At 42.3% G+C, this 21,320-nt stretch overlaps 2 protein-coding genes across 2 annotated transcripts; both read left to right on the forward strand.

Annotated features, from left to right (window-relative positions):
• Nucleotides 1–413: 413 nt before the first annotated feature.
• LOC149070239 (uncharacterized) lies at nt 414–16,251 on the forward strand. Its single transcript, XM_089249294.1, has 5 exons — nt 414–504; nt 624–1,315; nt 5,064–5,602; nt 12,206–12,953; nt 15,562–16,251. The coding sequence occupies exons 2-5, from the start codon at nt 638–640 to the stop codon at nt 16,129–16,131; spliced, it is 2,535 nt and encodes an 844-aa protein (XP_089105420.1). The 5' UTR covers nt 414–504; nt 624–637; the 3' UTR covers nt 16,132–16,251.
• A 2,335-nt stretch (nt 16,252–18,586) lies between these two features.
• On the forward strand, nt 18,587–19,408 carry LOC149070240 (uncharacterized). Its single transcript, XM_089249295.1, has one exon. The coding sequence runs from the start codon at nt 18,587–18,589 to the stop codon at nt 19,406–19,408; it is 822 nt and encodes a 273-aa protein (XP_089105421.1).
• Nucleotides 19,409–21,320: the final 1,912 nt, after the last annotated feature.

Here is a 21,320-nt window from a genome sequence, read left to right on the forward strand (position 1 = left end):
AATGAGAGGAGAGATCTGACTGCCGAATTATAAGAAAGAGTTGAAAGAAGCAAAACACGAAGAGAGTTTAAACGCTACGGAGAGAGCAACGATATATTTCAACAAAAGCATTGATCAAATCATCGAATTTCACAATGACGACAGCGGCAAAACCCACACGTGTCTCCCATCTCCCAAAAAAAAAAAAGAAATCTTAGATACGAACTTGTTTCGTGAAGCTTTCTTCTCTCTTCGGCTTTTGCTTCATAATCGCATAACAGAATTTCCCAATATACTGGGAAATGATGACAATTCGAAATGACGAACAGGTGTTCATGTTTTCAGTCTGAAATCCATATAAAAGGGTGACACCTCATATCGCAACCACATTCTGACAAAATTCTTTAGGAGTCTACTATCGTGAACAACGAAAGCAGTGTGTTCGCTCTACAATAGACCATATTTCTTTCAGTTTGACGTCCATCTCAAGTCCGCCAAAATCTGACGCATACCTTTTGACGTGCAGTATGTATACGCATTTCATAATCGTCATCTATTATATTATAAATAAATACTTAAGTTGAGTTTTTTTTCTTGTTTCACTTCACCACGAACTAACTTAACTCGTTTCCATCCAAATATAGCACGGACAACAAAAATGGTGGATTTCAACGTGCTACTTTCCGGATCTACTCTATTACTAATCACGATGTCCTCATCCGTGAGTTCATCGGACCAGTGCCGATCATCCGGTCAGAACCCATTGGTCAGAAACATAAACGACTTCGGGTACGAGCTGAGCAGGAAACTGGACCAGACTGGGAACCTATTCATATCTCCGTTCAGCATATACACAGCGGTCGTTATGGTATACATGGGTGCGAGGGGCAAAACAGCCGAAGAAATGAAAAACGCCCTGCAGCTAGATCGTGACGGCCTAACTGGCTCCAACTTGCAGCGCTCTTTCAAGGCGCTTTTGAGAAATTATCTGGAAAATGCGGGTCGTGGTTACACATTGGAGACGGCGAATGGACTGTTCATGCAGGACGGGTTTCCAGTGAAGGAAAAGTATATACGCGACCTGGAAGCTTTAAATGACGTGATAGTCATGCATTTTGATTTCGTTCGTAATGGTGAATCAGCCGCGGACGCTATAAATGGATGGGTATCCAAAATCACTCGCGGCAAGATAGACAAGATACTTTCCAGCCTGACTGGTGAGACGAAACTCCTGCTCGTGAATGCCATATATTTCAAGGGAACCTGGAAGACGCAGTTCGACGAGAGCAAGACGAAAGATGACATTTTCCGCAAGAGTGGTGGTAAAACGAAAAAGGTGAGCACTCGATATGCATTACTGCAAACCTGTGTCAATGTTTTGTCACCCGGGTCAAGCCGGCATTTTGGCTCCCTTTGTAATGTAGAAGAAGCAGTTAAAGGGTGAATGCGGTGCCCCTTTGGGTTCATCGCCCGGGGCACCAGACCCACCTGCACCCCACCCCCCAGACCCTCCTCCCAGGTGCACATCCTTCGGCCAGTGAAATTTGTTCCTGTAGAAAAGTAGTATCCGGTAGTATCAATACACACAACACGATAAATACCTAAGCTGACCGTATTTCTTCCATAGGAATACGGAATATCACAAAAAAAATTTAGGAGAGAAAATTCCCTTCACAAAAGAACCAAGTGAAGTTGCTAATTACAGCTGAAATAAATGTCAAATTGAAGTAAAGTAATAATTTCTAGCCGAAAGAAATTGTCAAAATTGGCTTGGGACGGCCAAAATTACAGAAAACCACCCGTACAATACGGTGGTATGTTTATATGTAATTTTCGAATTGCAGAAATGCCGTATATATATTACCGAGCATTTTGTTAAGTTTGATAAATTTAACTAAATTAATCACATTGTTACCGGCGATTATGCATAGTACCTGAGAGTCATGTCGTGATGAAACATTGGTTGCCGTGGTTCTCAAACAATGCGTTTTAAAGATGAATTATGACTTTACAACGGTTTGTCACATCTTTAATGTTGCCAGTATTATGTATAACAGTTTATTCCTCTATAATGGTTTGTCGCTTTTCCATTCCTTGCATTAATTGAAGAAAACCCGAACACATTGCCGAGTATTATAGCTAGTACATGATAATTCATACATTCAATTGTATCATTACATCGGGGTACGATCGCAGAATTTGTTATCATTATATCGGGGTCCGACTATATTCATCACACACACACTACACTTATTGGAATTTTTACACATTTATCAAATTCACCAGTTACACTTGGGCATTATGTGCAATCACAGATAAAAAAAAAGAAAAGCGATAAATTTCAAGTATTTATCAAATTTACCAATGACGTTGGTTATTATGCATGTTCACGTTTAGCAAGGCGATTGTGGTAGGCAGTGCCGTAACTTGGCAGGTGCAACAGGTGCACCCGCACAGGACCCACTTAAAAGGGGGGAAGGCCCAGAATGCGCTCAAATGAGCCATTCTGGGTGCATATGGGTCCTAAATGTGCAAATTCTTGCACAGGGATGTCTAGTTACGGCACTGGTGGTAGGTATGACAATTAATGTATAATAAAATATTTATCATTATATATATTTACCCTAACATGTATTTTCTCCTCTTCCGTCCACAACATAAAATCGTAAACTGCAGTGATTTCGGGTTACGTTTCTGTGCAGTGCTCGTATGTGTAGGGAACCGAACAACCCCCATTGGCCAAGTTCGCCTTTCATACCAGACAGGATCCGGCATAATTAAAAAAAATAATAATTCAAGAATTTTGATCCGTCATTTTAAAAAGAATTCAACACTCGTGGGAAAACGTTATTACGGTCTTAACGGTTGTTTGTTTAAAGGTCTATAATGACAACACCAAAGTGTGTTCTCTTCCCAACAATCTTAAAGAGCTTCACGGGATCCGCGATGATTTTCATAATCACTTATTGTTGCATCATGCGCTTACCTCCTACGCGGAGAGGGAGGGGGGAATGAAAAAATCATTTCTGGGGTTTCTCTCTGAGTTGAATAGTAGCGGCAACTGTATCAGCGGAAAACAATGTGCGTGAGAGATTGAAACCCATTGAACGTGGGAATCACGATGAAATTTTTATTGCGCATGCGCTCTAGTTGCGTCTTGTGTTGTATGGGGCATGGGGGTGTATTGCATAGCGGAATGCTGTTGATTGAATTTTTATTATTGATTGAATTTTTATTATTGAATCATGCATAGTTTGTGTATGTTGTCCTATACTCATAATTACATGTATTTCATCTCATTTTATGCATATTTACTACACATATGTTATGTACTATACAATGTTTACATCGTTATCATGTATGTACTCTTTACATCATACGTCTCGTAGCATCGCTTTATGTCTAGATCATTCCCAGAGCCCATCTGTTACAAAAACTCTGACGTTGTATACGGACACCTGCTTATACTGTATAATCAAATTACATATCATACTTTCTCAACTTCTATACGAAACGCCATAATTATTGTCCTTCGTCAATATATGTTCATACGTGAATATACATTCATGTGTTCGAATGTATACCGCCGGTGAATCTGCTGTGGTACAACTGAACTTTTTTTATAACTTTGAACTTTTTTATGTTCAAGTGAACTTTGAAATTTCTCCGAACTTGATCACCATTAGGACTATAATATCCAAATCTAAATATGCCTCTAACTGGCAACGAAGTCCCCCACCCCCAGCTCCTTCAGTCTTGTGATATTATTGATCAATATCAATAATACTCACTTACACCTTTATAGTATAGTAAAGTACAGTACAGAACCGAGCACGCCCAGGCTCTGTCGCTTTTCCGATATAAATTCATTTACACCTTTATAGTTCATTGGACCTGCATTTGCACAAGTATCCTGCTTTTCTTTTCATGCTCTATTTTCAGATTCGGGCCTATGAAAAAACCCTTCCAACGGAGGACAAGATGAGAGGAGGAGTGGGTGTCGCACATCAGTCATCCGGCTGATGGTTGGGGACAGAGTACGTTGATGAAGGCGGATACCCCGGGATGTTTTTGTCGGTCTCTTGCTCCTTGGCGACCGGCAGGGGTTTCCGGGAGCTTTGGAGGGGTGTGATTGCCGGAAGCGATGGGAGTCTCGGTAGGGTTGGGTCCTGTGGCTTACGGGCCGGGGATGCCTGCCGAGCCCGGACATCAACAGAGTTTTCCCAGCATGGCCCAGCCACTAGGTAATCTGCTTCAGAGGGGGGGGGGATATATTTGGCGTTCGTTTTTGCGGTCCTTTGCATGGGTCGGAGGTCCGATCACGCAATACCGGCCGGCGCCGGCGTTCGGCCCGTGGTCTTGGTGGCTTGCGTGGTTTTTTTTTCAGCATGGTTCAGCCGCACAAGGTAGCCTGCTTATATCCCACAAGGGACAGAGCGGGCGCCATGTTTGGTGTTTGCATATTGGAATGCTGTGCGTATTGTGATGTCTCGTACAGCATTCTACTGAGTATTGCTAGGTGTATTGCGGTGCACTTCACATTATATTGCTTTGTGTTTTGTCCTTCCTTTATTGCGTATTATAAGGTATCGTGTATTTGTAGTGTGTAACTTATTGCCCTATGAGATGACACGTATTGTGGTGCATAGTGTGTTATAATGCGTTACGAATAGTGGTACATCACATGTTGCTCTGTTCACGTATAGTACCTCGAAGTCTACGTGCGTATCTAGTATTATGCGCGAAATTGTGTTATACATATCACATAGATTTCTGTTTCAGAAAAATGAAATGATTATTTCATAGAGCATCGAAAATTGGGGTACATCGACTATTGTTGCGGCGCGTTACGTGCCCGTGATGTGCTGTCATGTATTTCTCAAATCGGAAGTGGGAATACTGGCAATTGAGTGGTTATTTTACTCAGGCTTCACTTTTACTAGCCGAAATGTACAAAGTATGATAAGTAGCAGGTCCAACGGGGGGAGGTGATTGAATGCGGCAGGAGAGCAAAGTCCATCTAGTAATCATTAGTTCATTACTACGTGCTAAATGGAGTTACTACTTTTTTTTTTATATTTCAGGTAAAAATGATGAGAGGGAACAACATCCCTTGTCGTTATTATGAAGAAACCGGATACAGGTACCTAGAGCTTCCTTATGTAGGTGAGGAAATCGTCATGCTGGTGGCCCTGCCAAGCCGTGCTGAGGACTTCCCAAGCACGTTCTTGAGCGCGTCCCAACTCTGCAATGTCTTCGCCAAGCTCAAGCCCAACATATATGACACAGTCGTCATCCCGAAAGTCAGTCTCGAATACCAGAGGGAATTGAAAGACCCTCTGACTGCTCTCGGGATCCGGAAAATATTCGACGATAAAGCTGACCTCACTGGAATGAGCGACGGGGGCAGCTTGTACGTGTCGTCTGTCGTTCACAAAGCCGTCATCGACATCAACGAGCAAGGAAGTGAAGCGGCCGCAGCGACAGTCGCAAAGGTTGTTGATAAGTCTATAGACTCAGTCGTGGTTACGTATGTATTCATAGCTGACCATCCGTTCCTGTTTTACATCGTCAATAAGAGGAATGGACTCGTCCTGTTTTCTGGTAGAGTAACTGATCCATAGAACCAGTGCAAGTACCAAATAAAGATTATGTGTTCTTGCTATGTTATCTGTCTTACATTGTCCATCTAGTATTTAAAACTAAAGATAACCATAATTACTTTCATATGCAAAGGAAGGACTACACTCAGAAGAGTACTTACTTACAGGCACCGGATCATGGGAGCCGAGGATGCTTATGCCACCCCCCCCCCCCAATAAATTTCAGGAGGGGGATTAAAATACCCCCCTCGAAAAATTAATGAATATACAATGAAACGCATTTCCAATTTCGTGCATAAGGACTTGAGTCCCGAATATAGTGGTCAAATTTCAGCTTCGTGTCGGCACCTCTGCGGTTCTACTTTTCCCTTTTTCGAGAGCGTTCCACGACAATAACCTCGATACATACATGCGTATTGGTACCTCTACAAGGCTGGCTTACGGCAGAGCCTTTGCTGGTTGAGTCGTTCACTGTTCATGCTGCTGTCGCTGGTCTCCTTCCGTTGGCTTCTGCTCTTCATAAATTCACATTATGAAGTTATATGAATTTTTTGTGAAAAATATGAATGTAACGTGAAAGATGATATTAGTAGAATAAACCATTTCTGTAGCATCGAGATTATCTCCCGTAACTCCGTAGTTGAGTGCGGCCGTCAGTAGAGACTACGGAAGATCTGTAGCAGTTGGCAGATCCTAGAATATATGAATATTCAGAATGCGAGAAAAAGTTTTCACAATATTTTTCCCAGTAAAGTTCCACTTTTCGACACCAGGAGGGAAGCGCATCGCTACCTATTCTGTAGTGTATGGGAAGGGGGAACGGCAGTCCCATTTTTTCGTCGTTGTTACTGTTGGGTGACCCGCACAAGCGTTTTCGAAAAAAGTTCCATTTTCCGTCACCGGGGGGGGCCTCGAGACACGCCTAATTTTTTCTGTGAACATCGATTTGGTGGAATGGCTTTAGGCTCTCTAGGTTGTGAGGGGGGAGAAGGGTGAGCACCGGACCTGTTTGTTTGCCTGCGCACAGAATTTTGACATCCCGATATTATGAAATAAAATCCTACCTTAATATAATATAGGGAGTTTTTCTCTTTTTTGCTCATCAAAAAACTCTGTGTACACGCAAGCATTTTCAGTCACTTACAGACTCTAAACGTCCATACTTTGCAAAAAAGAAATGGACCATGGAAAAAAAAAATGATGAGTTTCTTTGTTGCTTTTGTCCATAACCTAAAAACGGGAAAAAATAAAATTTTATCAGTAAAAATGAGCTTTCTGGAAAATATTGAAAAATAAGTGAGCGGCCTACATTATGCACTGAAGAGCCAAAAAAACTGGTCCACCTGCCTAATATCGTGTAGGGCCCCCGCGAGCCCGCAGAAGTGCCGCAACACGACGTGGCATGGACTCGACTAATGTCTGAAGTAGTGCTGGAGGTAATTGACACCATGAATCCTGCAGGGCTGTCCATAAATCCGTAGGAGTAAGAGGGGGTGGAGATCTCTTCTGAACATCACGTTGCAAGGCATCCCAGATATATTCAATAATGTTCATGTCTGGGGATTTAGGTGGCCAGCGGAAGTATCTAAAGTCAGAAGAGTGTTCCTGGAGCCACTTTGTAGCAATTCTGGACGTGTGGGGTGTCGCATTGTCCAAGTCCGTCGGAATGCACAATGGACATGAATGGGTGCAGGTGATCAGACAGGATGCTTACGGTATGGATGATGATATGGTACGATGATATGGGACCCCTGATACGTCTAGATACGACTCTGACAGGTGACAGCCCCTGATACGTCTAGATACGACTCTGACAGGTGACAGCCCCTGATACGTCTAGATACGACTCTGACAGGTGACAGCCCCTGACACGTCTAGATACGACTCTGACAGGTGACAGCCCCTGACACGTCTAGATACGACTCTGACAGGTGACAGCCCCTGACACGTCTAGATACGACTCTGACAGGTGACAGCCCCTGACACGTCTAGATACGACTCTGACAGGTGACAGCCCCTGACACGTCTAGATACGACTCTGACAGGTGACAGCCCCTGACACGTCTAGATACGACTCTGACAGGTGACAGCCCCTGACACGTCTAGATACGACTCTGACAGGTGACAGCCCCTGACACGTCTAGATACGACTCTGACAGGTGACAGGTACTGTCACCTGTCAGAGTCCTGAAATTGTCCAAGTCCGTCAGAATGCACAATGGACATGAATGGGTGCAGGTGATCAGACATGCTTACGTACCTGTCACCTGTCAGAGTCGTATCTAGACGTATCAGGGGTCCCATATCACGCCAACTGCACACGCCCCATACCATCACAGAGCCTCCACCAGCTTGAACAGTCTCCTGTTGACATGTTGGGTCCATGGATTCATGAGGTTGTCTCCATACCCGTACACGTCCATCAGCTCGAAGCAATTGGAACCGAGACTCGTCAGACCAGGCAACGTGTTTCCAGTCCTCAACAGTCCAATATCGGTGTTGTCGGGCCCAGGCGAGGCGTAAAGCTTTGTGTCGTGCAGTCTTCAAGGGTACACGAGTGGGCCTTCGGCTCCGAAAGCCCATATCGATGATGTTTCGTTGAATGGTTCGCACGCTGACACTTGTTGATGGCCCAGCATTGAAATCTGCAGCAATTGGCGGAAGGGTTGCACGTCTGTCACGTTTAATGATTCCCGTTGGTCCCGTTCTTGCATGATCTTTTTCCGGCCGCAGCGATGTCGTAGATTTAATTTTTTACCAGATTCCCGATATTCACAGTACACTCGTGAAATGGTCGTACGTGAAAATCCAAATTTCATCGCTACCTCGGAGATGCTATGTCCCATCTCTCGTGCGCCGACTATAACACCACGTTCAAACTCACTTAAACCTCGATAACCTGCCATTGTAGCAGCAGTAACCGATCTAACAACTATGCCAGACACTTGTTGTGTTATATAGGCGTTGCCGACCGCAGCGCCGTACTCTGATTGGTTCCATATCTTTTTATTTGCATACGCATGCCTGTGCCAGTTTTTTTGGCTCTTCAGTTTATATACTACATATATATTATATTGCATGTAAAACATCACTTAGCTGTGTGATTGAATTCAGGGCGATTAATCAATTCCCCTTTTTGTCCCATTTTACTGGCAAACCGTTCATTCTAGAAACATACTTTCAATTAGGAAAAAGTATCCAAATAACGGGGGAAACTCAGATTCATGTTGTTTTGTAGTTATCAAACTAAAAATAATAACTTTTTATACGAGCACCATGTCTTCAAAAACCCGATTAGAAACTTGCTGCCCTGTCTTCCCAGGGCAGCAAGCACTAATTCACACTTTCAAGTGCAATATTCGCAGAGATATTTCAATTCAAAATAGGGAGAAATTTTGGTCAAAAAAAAATGACGTCAGCAATATAACTAACGGACAACGCTTCTTTCCCTGATTTATGGTGTTCCAATCTGCTGATTTTGTAAGAGCCACCATCTCGTTAAAACTCAAAATAAAGCCCAGTTTTGCGAATATTAGTAACCTTTTCTTCTTTGAAAGCTATTTGGGTTCCGGGATGTTTTAGGATTTCGTGACATTTGATCATGCGGAACTCCAAGAAAGTTGTCGCGGAACACCAGTTGGAAACCCATGGTCTACACAGAAAGAATACCGTCAATTTCTGTTCTAACGACTTCGGTTGTGACGACGCCTCGGCTATAACGTCAAGAATTCACAAAATTAATCGTCAAAAATCGTAATTTTCAGAAATTTATGATAGGCAAGTATGGTTTAAGCAGGGATGTTTTCCTGAAACTATTCTATTGGAAGATACGACGGATAATAAAACTGATCCAGAATGACAGTGCCACCTATCCGCGAAATGCTGTAAAACGGCATTTTGCGAAAGGTTCATTTTCTCGCTTGGTTAAAGTACGTTTAATCCCCTGGGAAAAAAAGGATTTAACATTCATAACGAAATTCGGTGATGTCCAAACGACACCGATATCATTCACCAACAACATTCCGTTCGATTCTCACGAATTTCCAAAAGACTTTTGGCAAACCCCAGTGTTATTAGAAGTATGCCTCTAGGATCAAAGATTCGCCAGAAAAATGCATTTATGCGCAAAGGGAGTTATGGAAACACCATATATGCACTTTTATAAACACAGGGTGGACCAGTGTTATCCGGATTTATAATTTCGAAGAGATCACTCCTCTCCCCAAAATTCTAAGGGTATTCTAGTAAATAGAGGGGCATTTTCTTAACAGTGAGAAATAACTCTATATTAAAGAGTATTTTCACTCCTCAAAACGGAATTTGGATCCCGCATTTTCCAGAGAATTTCTCAAAAGAGCCTTGAAAGAGCGCTGCAAGTCGGAGCCAATTAGGCCTTCAGCAGGGCGTTTTCAATTTCGGTGGCTGTTTTGTGCCTCGCACGCATGTATGCCATCACGATCGCGGTATATATGTGAACGGAGACATTTTCCCAGTCTTGCCCGGTTTTCTGGTCAGCTCGAACGAACCCGAAGTCATTTATGTTTCTGAACAATGGGGTGGATGACCCACACAGAACTGACGAACTCGTGGGTGATATCACCACAATTTGTAACAGCGCGGATACGAAAGTAACATTTAGAAATGCGCAATTTTTTCCTCTGGGATATCTGCGATAAAAATGCGTAAAGTTAGTTTGGGGTGGAGTGCAAAAAACTTCTTGATATGAGTAATTTTTAGAATAAAATGGAACGAACGCAAATGCATATGTGTACTGCGTATCACAACGTACTTGTAAGGTTTCAAAGTAAGTAGGAGGTATGACCTGAAAGAGTGAGAAGAACGACAAACACTTGAAGAAAAAATGGTATATAGCAGATCAAAAACGCGGCTTTCGTGCTTCTCAGGAATAACTTCAAGCAGATTCTGTAAGAATTTGGTTGCGATACGAGAATTCATGTCAAATGATTTCAGATTGAAAACATGAACACCTGTTCACCATTACGCATTTTCACTATTTCGCCGTGAATTGGGAAATTCAAGTATTGCAAGTCCGATAAAAGTGTAAGAGAAATAGGTGTCAGTCATTTAATACTCTTTCTCACACACATACAAAACAACAATCTCTCGTTATTAACTAAATTCCCGAGCTGTGGTTGTGTTGCGACTTCATGAGCGTCAAATGAACCAAATGTTTTCCCAAATTTTTATATTTAATTAATAAGTCCCTTGTGTCTTTCAGATACAAATACAACTGCCACAACAGGCAAAAAGCCCAACGAGGTGGATGAAAAGAGAATGCCCATTAAACATATGGATGTCAAATATAATTAAAATACAGCAACCCGCAAAATAAGAGCAATTACCCCCCCCCCCCGAGAAAATAAAAACGTGCTGAAATAAAACTAACACAAACATGATTATGATGAAATAAAATTACACTGCCCATAAAACTTGCGGTTGTCTTAGATAAGGCAACTAACTTTAGTGTGGATAATTGTCGTAGTTTGGCAATTTGCGGATAGGTGTCATTGGAACTCATTTTTATTATCCGTCGTATCTCCAGGTAGAATGATTTCGGGAAAATATCACTGTTTGAGAACCAAATTTGCTTTTTATAAATATTTCAAAATTAGCATTTTGACAATTAATTTACAATGAATTTTTGACATTATAGAAGACGATTCCTTTGAACCGAGGTCGCTATAACCGAAATTGGCGGTATTCGTTCTGTGTAGACCGGCGATGTCATTTTACATTTGAAGTTTCCAACTGCTGCAAACTTGAACTTATAGTGTAGATGGAAAGTAGAGCCGCCCCCAGGAAGAGAGAAATAGCATTAAATGATGGTAAAACAGTTTATCCGCACTTAAATTAAAAATAAAAATTAATTTAAAATTAATTAACTTAAAATAAAAATTAATACTGTTTTTCCTCAACTTTCCTCCGTTTTTCGAATTCGAATATCTCACTGTATATTGCATTTAAAAACGTGGAATTTTTTTAGTTGGTATCAGGAGAGACTGGGCAACAACTTTTTAACTGGGTTTTCGGGGAGTATATAGAAGTTTTTATTTTTATTTTAATAACTATACAACCCCTTGCAACACGATTGACATATCTGAGAACTACACGTAATTTGGATAATTTTTGTAATTGGAAGTATGCCTCTAGAATCAATGGTTCGCCAGTAAAATGTCATACGCCCCGTTATCTAAGCACCCTGTATAAAATCGGAGCAAAGGGGATGCTAAAGATTTTTAGACCTACGAAATTGTTGAGAAGCACCGGGCCCTGCGTCTGGTAAGGATGGTTCTGATGGCAGTACCATATTTACCATCTAGGCAACATCTTAAAAGCATTAAATATTTTTATATTATATGACAGTAATATCAGAAACACTAAGAACTAATGAAAGAGATGAAGCAATAGAACTAATTGGCTTGGAAATCGTTAACACCAGACTACCAACAGCTGCGTGACAACGTATAAATTCTACATCGTCCAGATCGTAACAATAAACATGTACGGACTATTTCTCACGCGATGCGCACCTTCGGCTACAAGCTGAACAAACAGGCCTTCTATTTTTAATGAAATTTTCGAAATGCCAGGACTGATTATAGTCCTCCATCCAGTGGAAAATATCATTCGAGATACAGAGCGGACAGTCTACTGAATGCTCTACGTCTACACTCTATAATCGGCGAGATACTAACGATGATTATTGTCCACATAGTGATCGCGTCCGTCGGATTTGTTCTCGTCAATGGCCAGTGTCCGTCGTCTATTTCTCCCATAAGCTTGAGCATCAACGATTTCGGATTTGGTCTGGGCCGAGAGTTGATGCCAGGTTACGGGAATTTTTTCATGTCCCCTTTCAGTATATACGCTGCTGTGGCGATGATTTACGACGGAACCGCGGGATTCTCATCCGCTCAGATCGAGAGAGCTTTGAAGCTCACTGATAACGAACTATCGAACGACGATCTAAAGAGTGCTTTCCGGAATATGATGGACACATACCTGAAACGGAACGCGGATTACAACCTCACAGTGGCTAACGGGTTATTCATTCAGGACGACTATCCCCTGAAAGACACGTTCGTGGATGACATGGATTTATATTATCGAGCTCAAGTCCGGACATTGGATTTCGTGAATGACGGCGACGCAGCGAAGGACGAGATCAACAGCTGGGTCTCAGAAATCACCAATGGGAAAATCGAGGATATCTTCTCAGAGCCTTTGAATCCGCTGACGAAGCTGATCCTGATCAATGCCATTCATTTTAAAGGGACGTGGAAGGTACAGTTCAACAAGGATTTCACCTATGATGGCACTTTCTATAACGCCAACAGCGGACAAAAGAAGGTGACGTATGATTCCATGTCAAATCAAATTCATATCCGTACCTATAATGTGCTCGTAAACTGTTTAGAAAAAAAAAAAGAAATCGGAGGGGGTGTTAGAGAGAGTACCCATGACAAGACCAACAATACAGTACTTGAGTATTTAACAGTGAAATCTATCAGATTTAATTGGACAAACCGATCTCGACCAGGCTCTGTCGTATTTGCGATTTCCACTCAGTGCCCTGGAAAATTTTAACAAACCGTATATATACATACACAACTGAACATCTTTGTGTGTGTGGAAAATTTTAACAAGCCGTACATATATATACACCTGAACATCTTGTGTGTGTGGAAAATATTAACAAACCGTACATATATACAGGGTGATTATAAAAAAACTATCCCGACATATGGGCCCATAACCATCATACCATTCACAGAAACTGAATGAAATTTTGGCATAAGGTATTTTGAGGTATGCGCTCAAGAATGATATGGAAAACAACAGTGTCACTCTAACAGTTACGGTTACAGTGAGAAAATATGAAATGGCAACACCAAGTTTTTTGTATTGTGATTTAGACGCAGTGATTTATCCGCCCTAAAGCCATTTCAGAGTTGGTCCCTTCTTAATCAGTTCAAACTTCAAGAATTGTGTATTATCGTTGAAAGTTCCTGTGGTTAAAAAAAGAAAAAACAACCCCTTCCCAGTGCCGTCTTAACGCACGCCCCCCCCCCCCGGAACCCTCAAGAGTAGAGGGGACCTCGCGAAAATGAGATCTAGTTAAAATTTTCTAGAATTTACTAGGTAGAGTCTCAGAAAAACCACTTGTACCGGGGGGGGGGGCCCATGATGCTCTTAAGACAGCACTGTCCCTTCCCCAGGACCATAGCGTGCTTTCTCGGGAGCAGCAGCACAGAAAAAGGAGGAGTTACAAGCGCCCCCCCCCCCCGATTCGGCTCGTTGACCGCCCAAGTTGCCTCAGAATAGTTACGGGCCTGGCCAAGTTGCAGGGCCCGGTGCTTTAGCTGATGTGTGTGTGTGTGTGTGTGTGTGTGTGTGTGTGTGTGTGTGTGTGTGTGTGTTTGCCTGCTCTTTCTCTTTCTTAGTACTGGGTCTGAAAGGGATAATTTCAAATGAAGTTCATGAGTTTTATAAATATGAAAGAAATCATTCGGAAATATCACTTTAATTTAACCACTTTTATTCTGGGGGGGGGGGGCGCTGACTACTGTTTTTGCACCGGGCGCCACTAGGTCTAAGACCTGCCCTGCTTATCCACATAGGGCTCACCTGGTCAACGATTATCTGGAAAGTGAGGATATTCGGCGTATGGATTGGCCAGTCAGATCTCCTTACCTAAATCCTATAGAACATGTCTGGGACGCTATTAGGAGGGCAATTGCATCTAGTTATCCCCCTCCGAGAACCATCCCGGAACTAAAAACTGCGTTGCTGCAGGTATGGGACCGATTGCCACAGAGACTCCTCACCTGCATCGTGTCCAGTATGCCGTCTGACTGTGAGAGGGGACCATACTCCATATTAGACTCATTTTCGGTTCGATCCCGCAATGTGGATTTTGGACATTCCTGCAACGATGAGCTTTTACTGACAATCATGCGTGCGTACTATGAATTTGTATAGTACATCTCTTTCTCTGTTATAAATGTGTGTTCGTACCAAATTTTATTAAAATCTGTCCACTATTTTTTCAGAAATTCGACATAATGTGCTAATTCTCTTAATTTTGCACACGAGTGTAGTTAACCATGGCTATATTGTAAATGGCCATAATTTTCACACCAAACTACGCAAACGTGACGATGATCCCAAATCATAGGGACCGGTATAGGGATCCGGCAAAACCCGAATTTCGGACATTATCCGAGTCAACTGGGCTGGCACGGTCACGAATTGGCCAACTTCGGGCTTTGGCAGTAACATATATATTTATATATTTTTTACATGTGTCGAAATTTATTGGGGGGGGGGGGTTTGTTCAAATGGCCTCAATCTCTAGGTTCCGGTGCCTATGTTGCCAATAGAAAAGCACGGTTTGTGTTGGAGGATATGCCAACGATTGTTGATATAAAAAGATTGAGGATATGCCAAGAAAAAGGTTGCGACTTTCCCTGCTCTGCTGTACTTGCATTTAAAGTACAGTCAAATCCCGTTTTAACGAATACCGTTATAGCGAAATTCTCGTTTTCACGAACACTTTTCTAATCCTCCAGTTAAGTTTACCTAGGAACGATGCATAAACATGGAATTCCTTTATGACGAAATTTCGTTGTAATGAAAGGATTTCTCCGGTCTCTTGGAGTTCGTTGTAAGTTCGTTCTAATTCGACTGTATTCTAACAGTGTGTAAATAAAAATTTATGCGTGGTAAATATTTCGGGACCAGCACAACTTATTTCGTAGGGTTACAATAAGTTTCGCGTTAAGGAAAAAAAGAGCTTAAAGAAAAAGTCAGCTGGAATGAATTCATTCCTCTGGCATTTGGACTTCATAGGCACCTTAGTTTAAACTACTCAAAACGCGTTAGTACGTGATAGTTATAAATATTCAATTGGCTACATTTCTCATTTGGATTTAATCTCGTTATTCCTCTACTGTAGGTCAAACTGATGCAGCTCAAGAAGCAGAAATTCCCTTTCAGCGATACCATCGCCGGAACCGACCACAAGTTCCTCGAGATGCCTTATAAAGGCGGAGATATCAGCATGCTGCTCGCATTGCCGAAGAATCGCGATCAGTACCCGGATCTACAGATGACTTCAGAGACCTTTTGCGCAGTCCGTGATAACCTACGGAATATAACCGTCAATCGAGTGGTCATACCCAAGTTCAAATTCGAGTATCAGAAACAGCTTCGAGACACGCTGGAAACACTCGGAATCAAGGATATCTTCATCGCCGGAACAGCGGACCTGAATGGAATAGGCAATGACTCCGACGCGGAGCAAAAACTCTGCGTTTCTTCGGTTCTCCACAAGTCGTTGATCGACGTCAACGAAGAAGGCAGCGAAGCAGCCGCGGCCACTAAAGCCACCATCGTCACTCGTATGATGCCCGTAGCCCCACCGCCCCAAATCGAATTCATCGCTGACCATCCATTCCTCTTCTACATCATCGACAAACGGAAAGGTATCGTCGTTTTCTCTGGAAGAGTCGATGACCCATCATAAATATCCTCATATTATACATTGAACATTGAAGGACCGGACACTACCCCGCTTCCCATCTCAGAGAGATATCGAAGCTTTCCCGGGGGATGGGTGTATCCGGAAATTTATTAATTTATGTGAAAATAACAAACAACGATATACATATATATAATAAAGAATCTGGAGTAAAAATTGTGATCATAGCATCATCCACAGATAATCAGTCCGTAATCGTAATAGTCCTTATACAAATAATCAAAGAATAATTTTTGTCTTGTATGTGATAGAATCAGGAATTGAGTTTATCCAATCTAGAATATACCAATATCAGCAATCAAGCTGTAATAAGATATAAATTGACGTCTATATGGCCGGCATCTCCATTTCGTCCTCCAGCCGGAAAAGGCGGATAGAGTTGCCTCATATTATAACAGTAAAGTCCCTCATAGCAAACACCCTCAGATGCAGCCATCCTTCTTTTCAGGCCAAAAAATAATATTTCCCCTTTTATATAATAAGAGTATGCATTTCAAACCCCTGATCAACGGTCATCCCTCTCTTACGGACGAATTTTTTTATCCCCACTGGTGTCCACAACAGAGAGGTTTTACTGTAATTTAACACTCATCTATGAAAAATATTCTCCATTCTGTACTCTAAATCCGCAGTGCAAACGGTACAAATGCCATTCAATCATTACACTTCACTCACTTCTGAAATACAGATGGCAGCGCTGATAATCAGACACAACATTAGATACGCATTTAGAAAGTTACAGTTCCGGCACAACACACTAGGTAGTAAATTGCCCATAGACAGTGCCGTCTTAACGTATGGGCCTACCCGGGCACGGGGGCCTCAACAGAAGAGGGGGCCTCACAAAAATCAGATCCGGTTGAAATTTTCTAGGATTTACCTGGCCTCCGAAAAACCACTTGGCCCGGCAGCCCGTGATACTCTTGAGACGGCCCTGCCGATAGATAGCAATAGACCTAAGTTGTTCTCGGTTTGAAAGAAAGAAAGACTATTAATGCTTGTGAAATCCAGTAACAATATAGCGTATTGGCGCCATTAATAGGAGAAATAATTAGCCAACTCGCAAACACAAGAAAAAATAGCAATACAGTAGGAGGGAAATTTCCTATAAAAACTTAACTTATACTCTACATTAAACATTTAAGAAACAGATTTTAGTTGACTCGTGCTGCTATCTATCGGATAAAAACAAAACTATACCAATTACATTTCTGAAAGGGAAACCGGTTATTGGTGTAAAATCGTTTTACAGCATCGAAATGAACAACGTGTGATGCCTTACATTTTTTTTTAATTTTCATGCTCCACTTCAGTGTATTTTTTTTTCTGTCATACCAGTTGAGATGTGTTGTTTATGTTTGTAAAAGAACTCTATATCGGTTATTTTATTATTTTCCTAATGCTATATATTCCTGAACAAAATAAATATTTTATGGTTTTTTGTGTGTCGAATATGAATATCGTTTAAATTAACGGGCCATGGCGAGGATATCTTGCGTTGTATAGTTTTTAATTCTTGTAGAATACAGCACAGCAATGGTATGCTTCATCACAGCTATTATACATATATGAGAAAAAGAAAAGCATCGGATACTTGCTAGCGAATAAAAAGTTATAAAAATAGCGGCACCCCTAGTACTCAATCATTGCGAATACGAACCTGCAGCATCAACCCCCCCCCCCCCACTTCCACGTTCAGCGACAAGCTCAAGAGCGGTTCACAATCCCAAACGCCGGTGCCCTAGTCCACACGCCTCAGTGACCTGCTCCTGCAATTCCCCCGGTCACTCTATTGACAACTAAAATTATTTACATCTGACGTACATTGGTTGGCCATCGCAAGGCCTGCTGGAAGATCCACATGTATTCCAAGCGAGGAATCTGGCTGTGCAGAGTTTGGACGCTCTTGATGGGACACCCTGTATATATGTTACTGCAAAAGCCCTACGTTTGCCAATTCGTGACGGGGCCAGCCCAGTTGACCTGGCCAATGTCAGCTTTCGCACGGCTTTATCCGGCCCCTATATATCGATCACAAAGATATCGATATTCAAATTCCTTTGATCGTTGCCATTGCTATATCATGTGCAAAATTAAGAGAATTTGTACATTTGTGCCTATTTTTTTTTTATAAAAAGTACTTACTTACTGTAGTGACCGATCATAAACGATGCTCTGTGACGTCACGATGTCACGTTTTCTCGTTGTAGCGTTTTTCGCCTTGCGATGGATGGTAACCTAGCAACGGATCGCCAGAGAGTTTTCGAACGTTTTAATCAGTTGATTGTATTTCGTCATAGAGTATGGATGTCGCGTATAACTTGTCCGTGTGTGTAAATAAAATGTTCATGTCTTTAAAAATGAAATTTACATCTTCTCATTGCCGTCGCCTTTACTGGTGACCCGGACGTGATCCCGAACCTGCCAAGAACTTATCGCCATGGCTGAACAGCAAGAGAGCGATCTTCGAATTCAAGCTGTCCACGCGAAACTGCCGACATTCTCGAAGGACAAGATCAAACTTTTTTTCGTCCAGCTTGACGCTGCCTTCAAGATCAACCATGTTACTGCCGAAGGAACTAAGTATAACTACCTAGTCAACTGCCTAGATGTGGAGATCTTGTCAACGGTAAGTGACATTGTTTTCGATCCTCCCGCATCGGATCCGTTCTCGAAACTCAAGGGGAGACTTCTCGCTGTGTATAAACATTCAGCCGCGAAAGAGGTCAAGATATTGTTAGAAGACCTATCCCTAGGTGATCAGAAGCCTAGTACGTTGCTACGTAAAATGCGTGAGCTTTCGACAGGGCGAATTAGCGATGAGACTTTCCTCAAAAATTTGTGGCTTCAACGGCTACCAAAGAGTATACAAACGGTGTTAGCAGCTAGCAGTGAAGAACTGGACAAGCTAGCCGAGTTAGCTGATCGAGCAGCTGAGCTCACCGAACCCAATTACGGTCATGTAGCAGAAGCCTCGTCTTGCTCGGAGCTAAGAGACCTTAAACTTCAAATCTCGGAGCTGACTAAAAGAGTCGAGCAGTTGGGCAAATATCCGAGGAATAGCCGGAACCGCTATCGAAACTCCAGTCGAGACCGACGTTATTCTGGTTCTAGGAATCGCTCGCGATATCGAGACTCCGATGAAAACCCTAAAGTGTGTTATTATCATAGCAGGTTCGGAAATAAAGCTTTCAGATGCAAGTCCCCCTGTGCTTACAACGCTCAGAATAGTCAGGGAAACGGTCCAAGCCCCCCGCAGTAACGGCATGCGGTGGCGGCGATAGCAGTCTTCACCATAGCCATTTGTTCATTATGGAAAGGAAAAGCGGCATGAAGTTTTTAATTGACTCTGGAGCTGATATATCAATTTTACCTTACAAAGGCAACGGCAAACCGACAACTTTTGAGCTTTTCGCTGCAAATAGTTCCCGTATATCTACCTACGGTTTGAAACTCCTGGAATTGGACTTGAACTTACGGCGGAATTACAAATGGCATTTCACCCTCGCTGACGTTGAGAGACCAATTATCGGATCGGATTTCCTTGCTCACTACGGACTCATCATCGATATCAAAAACAAGCGACTTATAGATCCACTCACTTCTCTCACATGTAAAGGTTTTACTTACAATGGACCTTCGACAACGATTAAAACAATCTCAGGGAATAGTGCTATAACTGAAATTTTGAAGGAATTTCCCGAATTAACGAGACCTCGTCCGTTTTCGAAGAAAGCTTCCCATAATACCTTGCACTACATAGAAACTAAAGGTCCTCCTGTTTTCGCAAAGCCACACAGATTGCACCCAGCTCAACTCAAGATTGTCAAGACCGAATTCCAGATGATGTTGGACCAAGGTATATGTCGTCCATCGAAATCAAACTGGGCTTCCCCGTTGCACATGGTTTCAAAAGGACCGAATGAGTGGAGACCAACTGGTGATTATCGAAGTCTGAATCGAATTACTGTGCCGGATAACTACCCAGTGCCACATATACAGGACTTCGCGCAGAATCTGCATGGATGTAAAGTTTTCTCTAAAATAGATCTGGTCAAAGCATTTCATCATATTCCTGTAAATCCCGACGACATTCCCAAGACAGCAATCATAACTCCCTTTGGTTTGTTTGAATTCGTAGTCATGCCGTTCGGACTCTCAAACGCTGCACAAACGTTCCAACGCTTCATCCACGAGGTGCTACGCAATCTCGACTTCTGTTTCTCGTATCTTGATGACGTGCTCATCGCCAGCCATGACGCAGAACAACATCACAAGCACCTTAGAGAAGTGTTTGAAAGACTCGATAAGTACGGACTGACAATCAACACATCTAAATGCGTGTTCAATGTACCGGAAATTTCCTTCCTGGGCTATTTGGTCAATGAACACGGCTCAAAGCCTCTCCCAGACAGAGTTCGTGCAATCCAAGAATTTCCTCTTCCAGAAAACATCAAGCAGCTTCGAAGATTTCTAGGAACTTTGAACTTTTACAGGCGATTTCTACCATCTACAGCAGCTGTGCAAGCACCACTTCATTCCTTCTTGTCCAGCACCAAGAAGAATGACAAGACATCAGTTCCTTGGACTCTTGAGACCAGACAAGCATTTGAAAAATGCAAAACGCATCTCGCTAATGCCACTCTTTTGCACCATCCTTCAGCATCATCACCATTAGTTTTACATGTGGACGCAAGTGATTTTGCTATAGGTGCCGCCTTGCATCAAGTATCTGACGATAAGCAGCTACAACCACTTGCATTCTTCTCAAAGAAGCTTTCAAGCGCACAAAGAAGTTATTCTGCATACGATAGAGAATTACTTGCAGCTTATTCTGCTGTCAAGCACTTCAGGTATATGCTAGAAGCAAGACAGTTCTGCATTTGTAGTGACCATAAGCCGTTGGTGTATGCGTTCAGGCAGAAACCAGAAAAGTGCTCACCACGCCAGCTACGACAGTTGAACTTTATCAGCCAATTCACAACAGAAATTCTCCATATAAAAGGTGTCGACAATATTCCAGCTGATACTCTTTCTAGAATATCGGCCATTTCTGTACCCACACCTTTAGATTATGTGCAACTCGCAGCTGACCAAGAGAATGACAACGATCTCAAAACCATCTTAAATTCTAGTGTATCATCTTTACAACTGAAAAAACTCAGCCTTCCTGA

Source organism: Pholcus phalangioides, unplaced genomic scaffold, assembly GCF_987345545.1.
Source record: "Pholcus phalangioides strain wild (caught in Gottingen) unplaced genomic scaffold, Ppha-v1.0 ptg000022l_1, whole genome shotgun sequence".
Lineage (NCBI taxonomy): Eukaryota > Metazoa > Arthropoda > Arachnida > Araneae > Pholcidae > Pholcus > Pholcus phalangioides.

Excerpts from the sequence above, each read along its gene's own strand:
- LOC149070239 (XM_089249294.1), top strand. The coding sequence starts at position 638 with ATGGTGGATTTCAACGTGCTACTTTCCGGATCTACTCTATTACTAATC. Across the intron at positions 1,316-5,063 it reads GTGGTGGTAAAACGAAAAAG|GTAAAAATGATGAGAGGGAA; the intron begins GTGAGCACTCGA and ends TTTATATTTCAG. Across the intron at positions 5,603-12,205 it reads GGTAGAGTAACTGATCCATA|TCCTCCATCCAGTGGAAAAT; the intron begins GAACCAGTGCAA and ends GACTGATTATAG.
- LOC149070240 (XM_089249295.1), top strand. The coding sequence starts at position 18,587 with ATGGCTGAACAGCAAGAGAGCGATCTTCGAATTCAAGCTGTCCACGCG.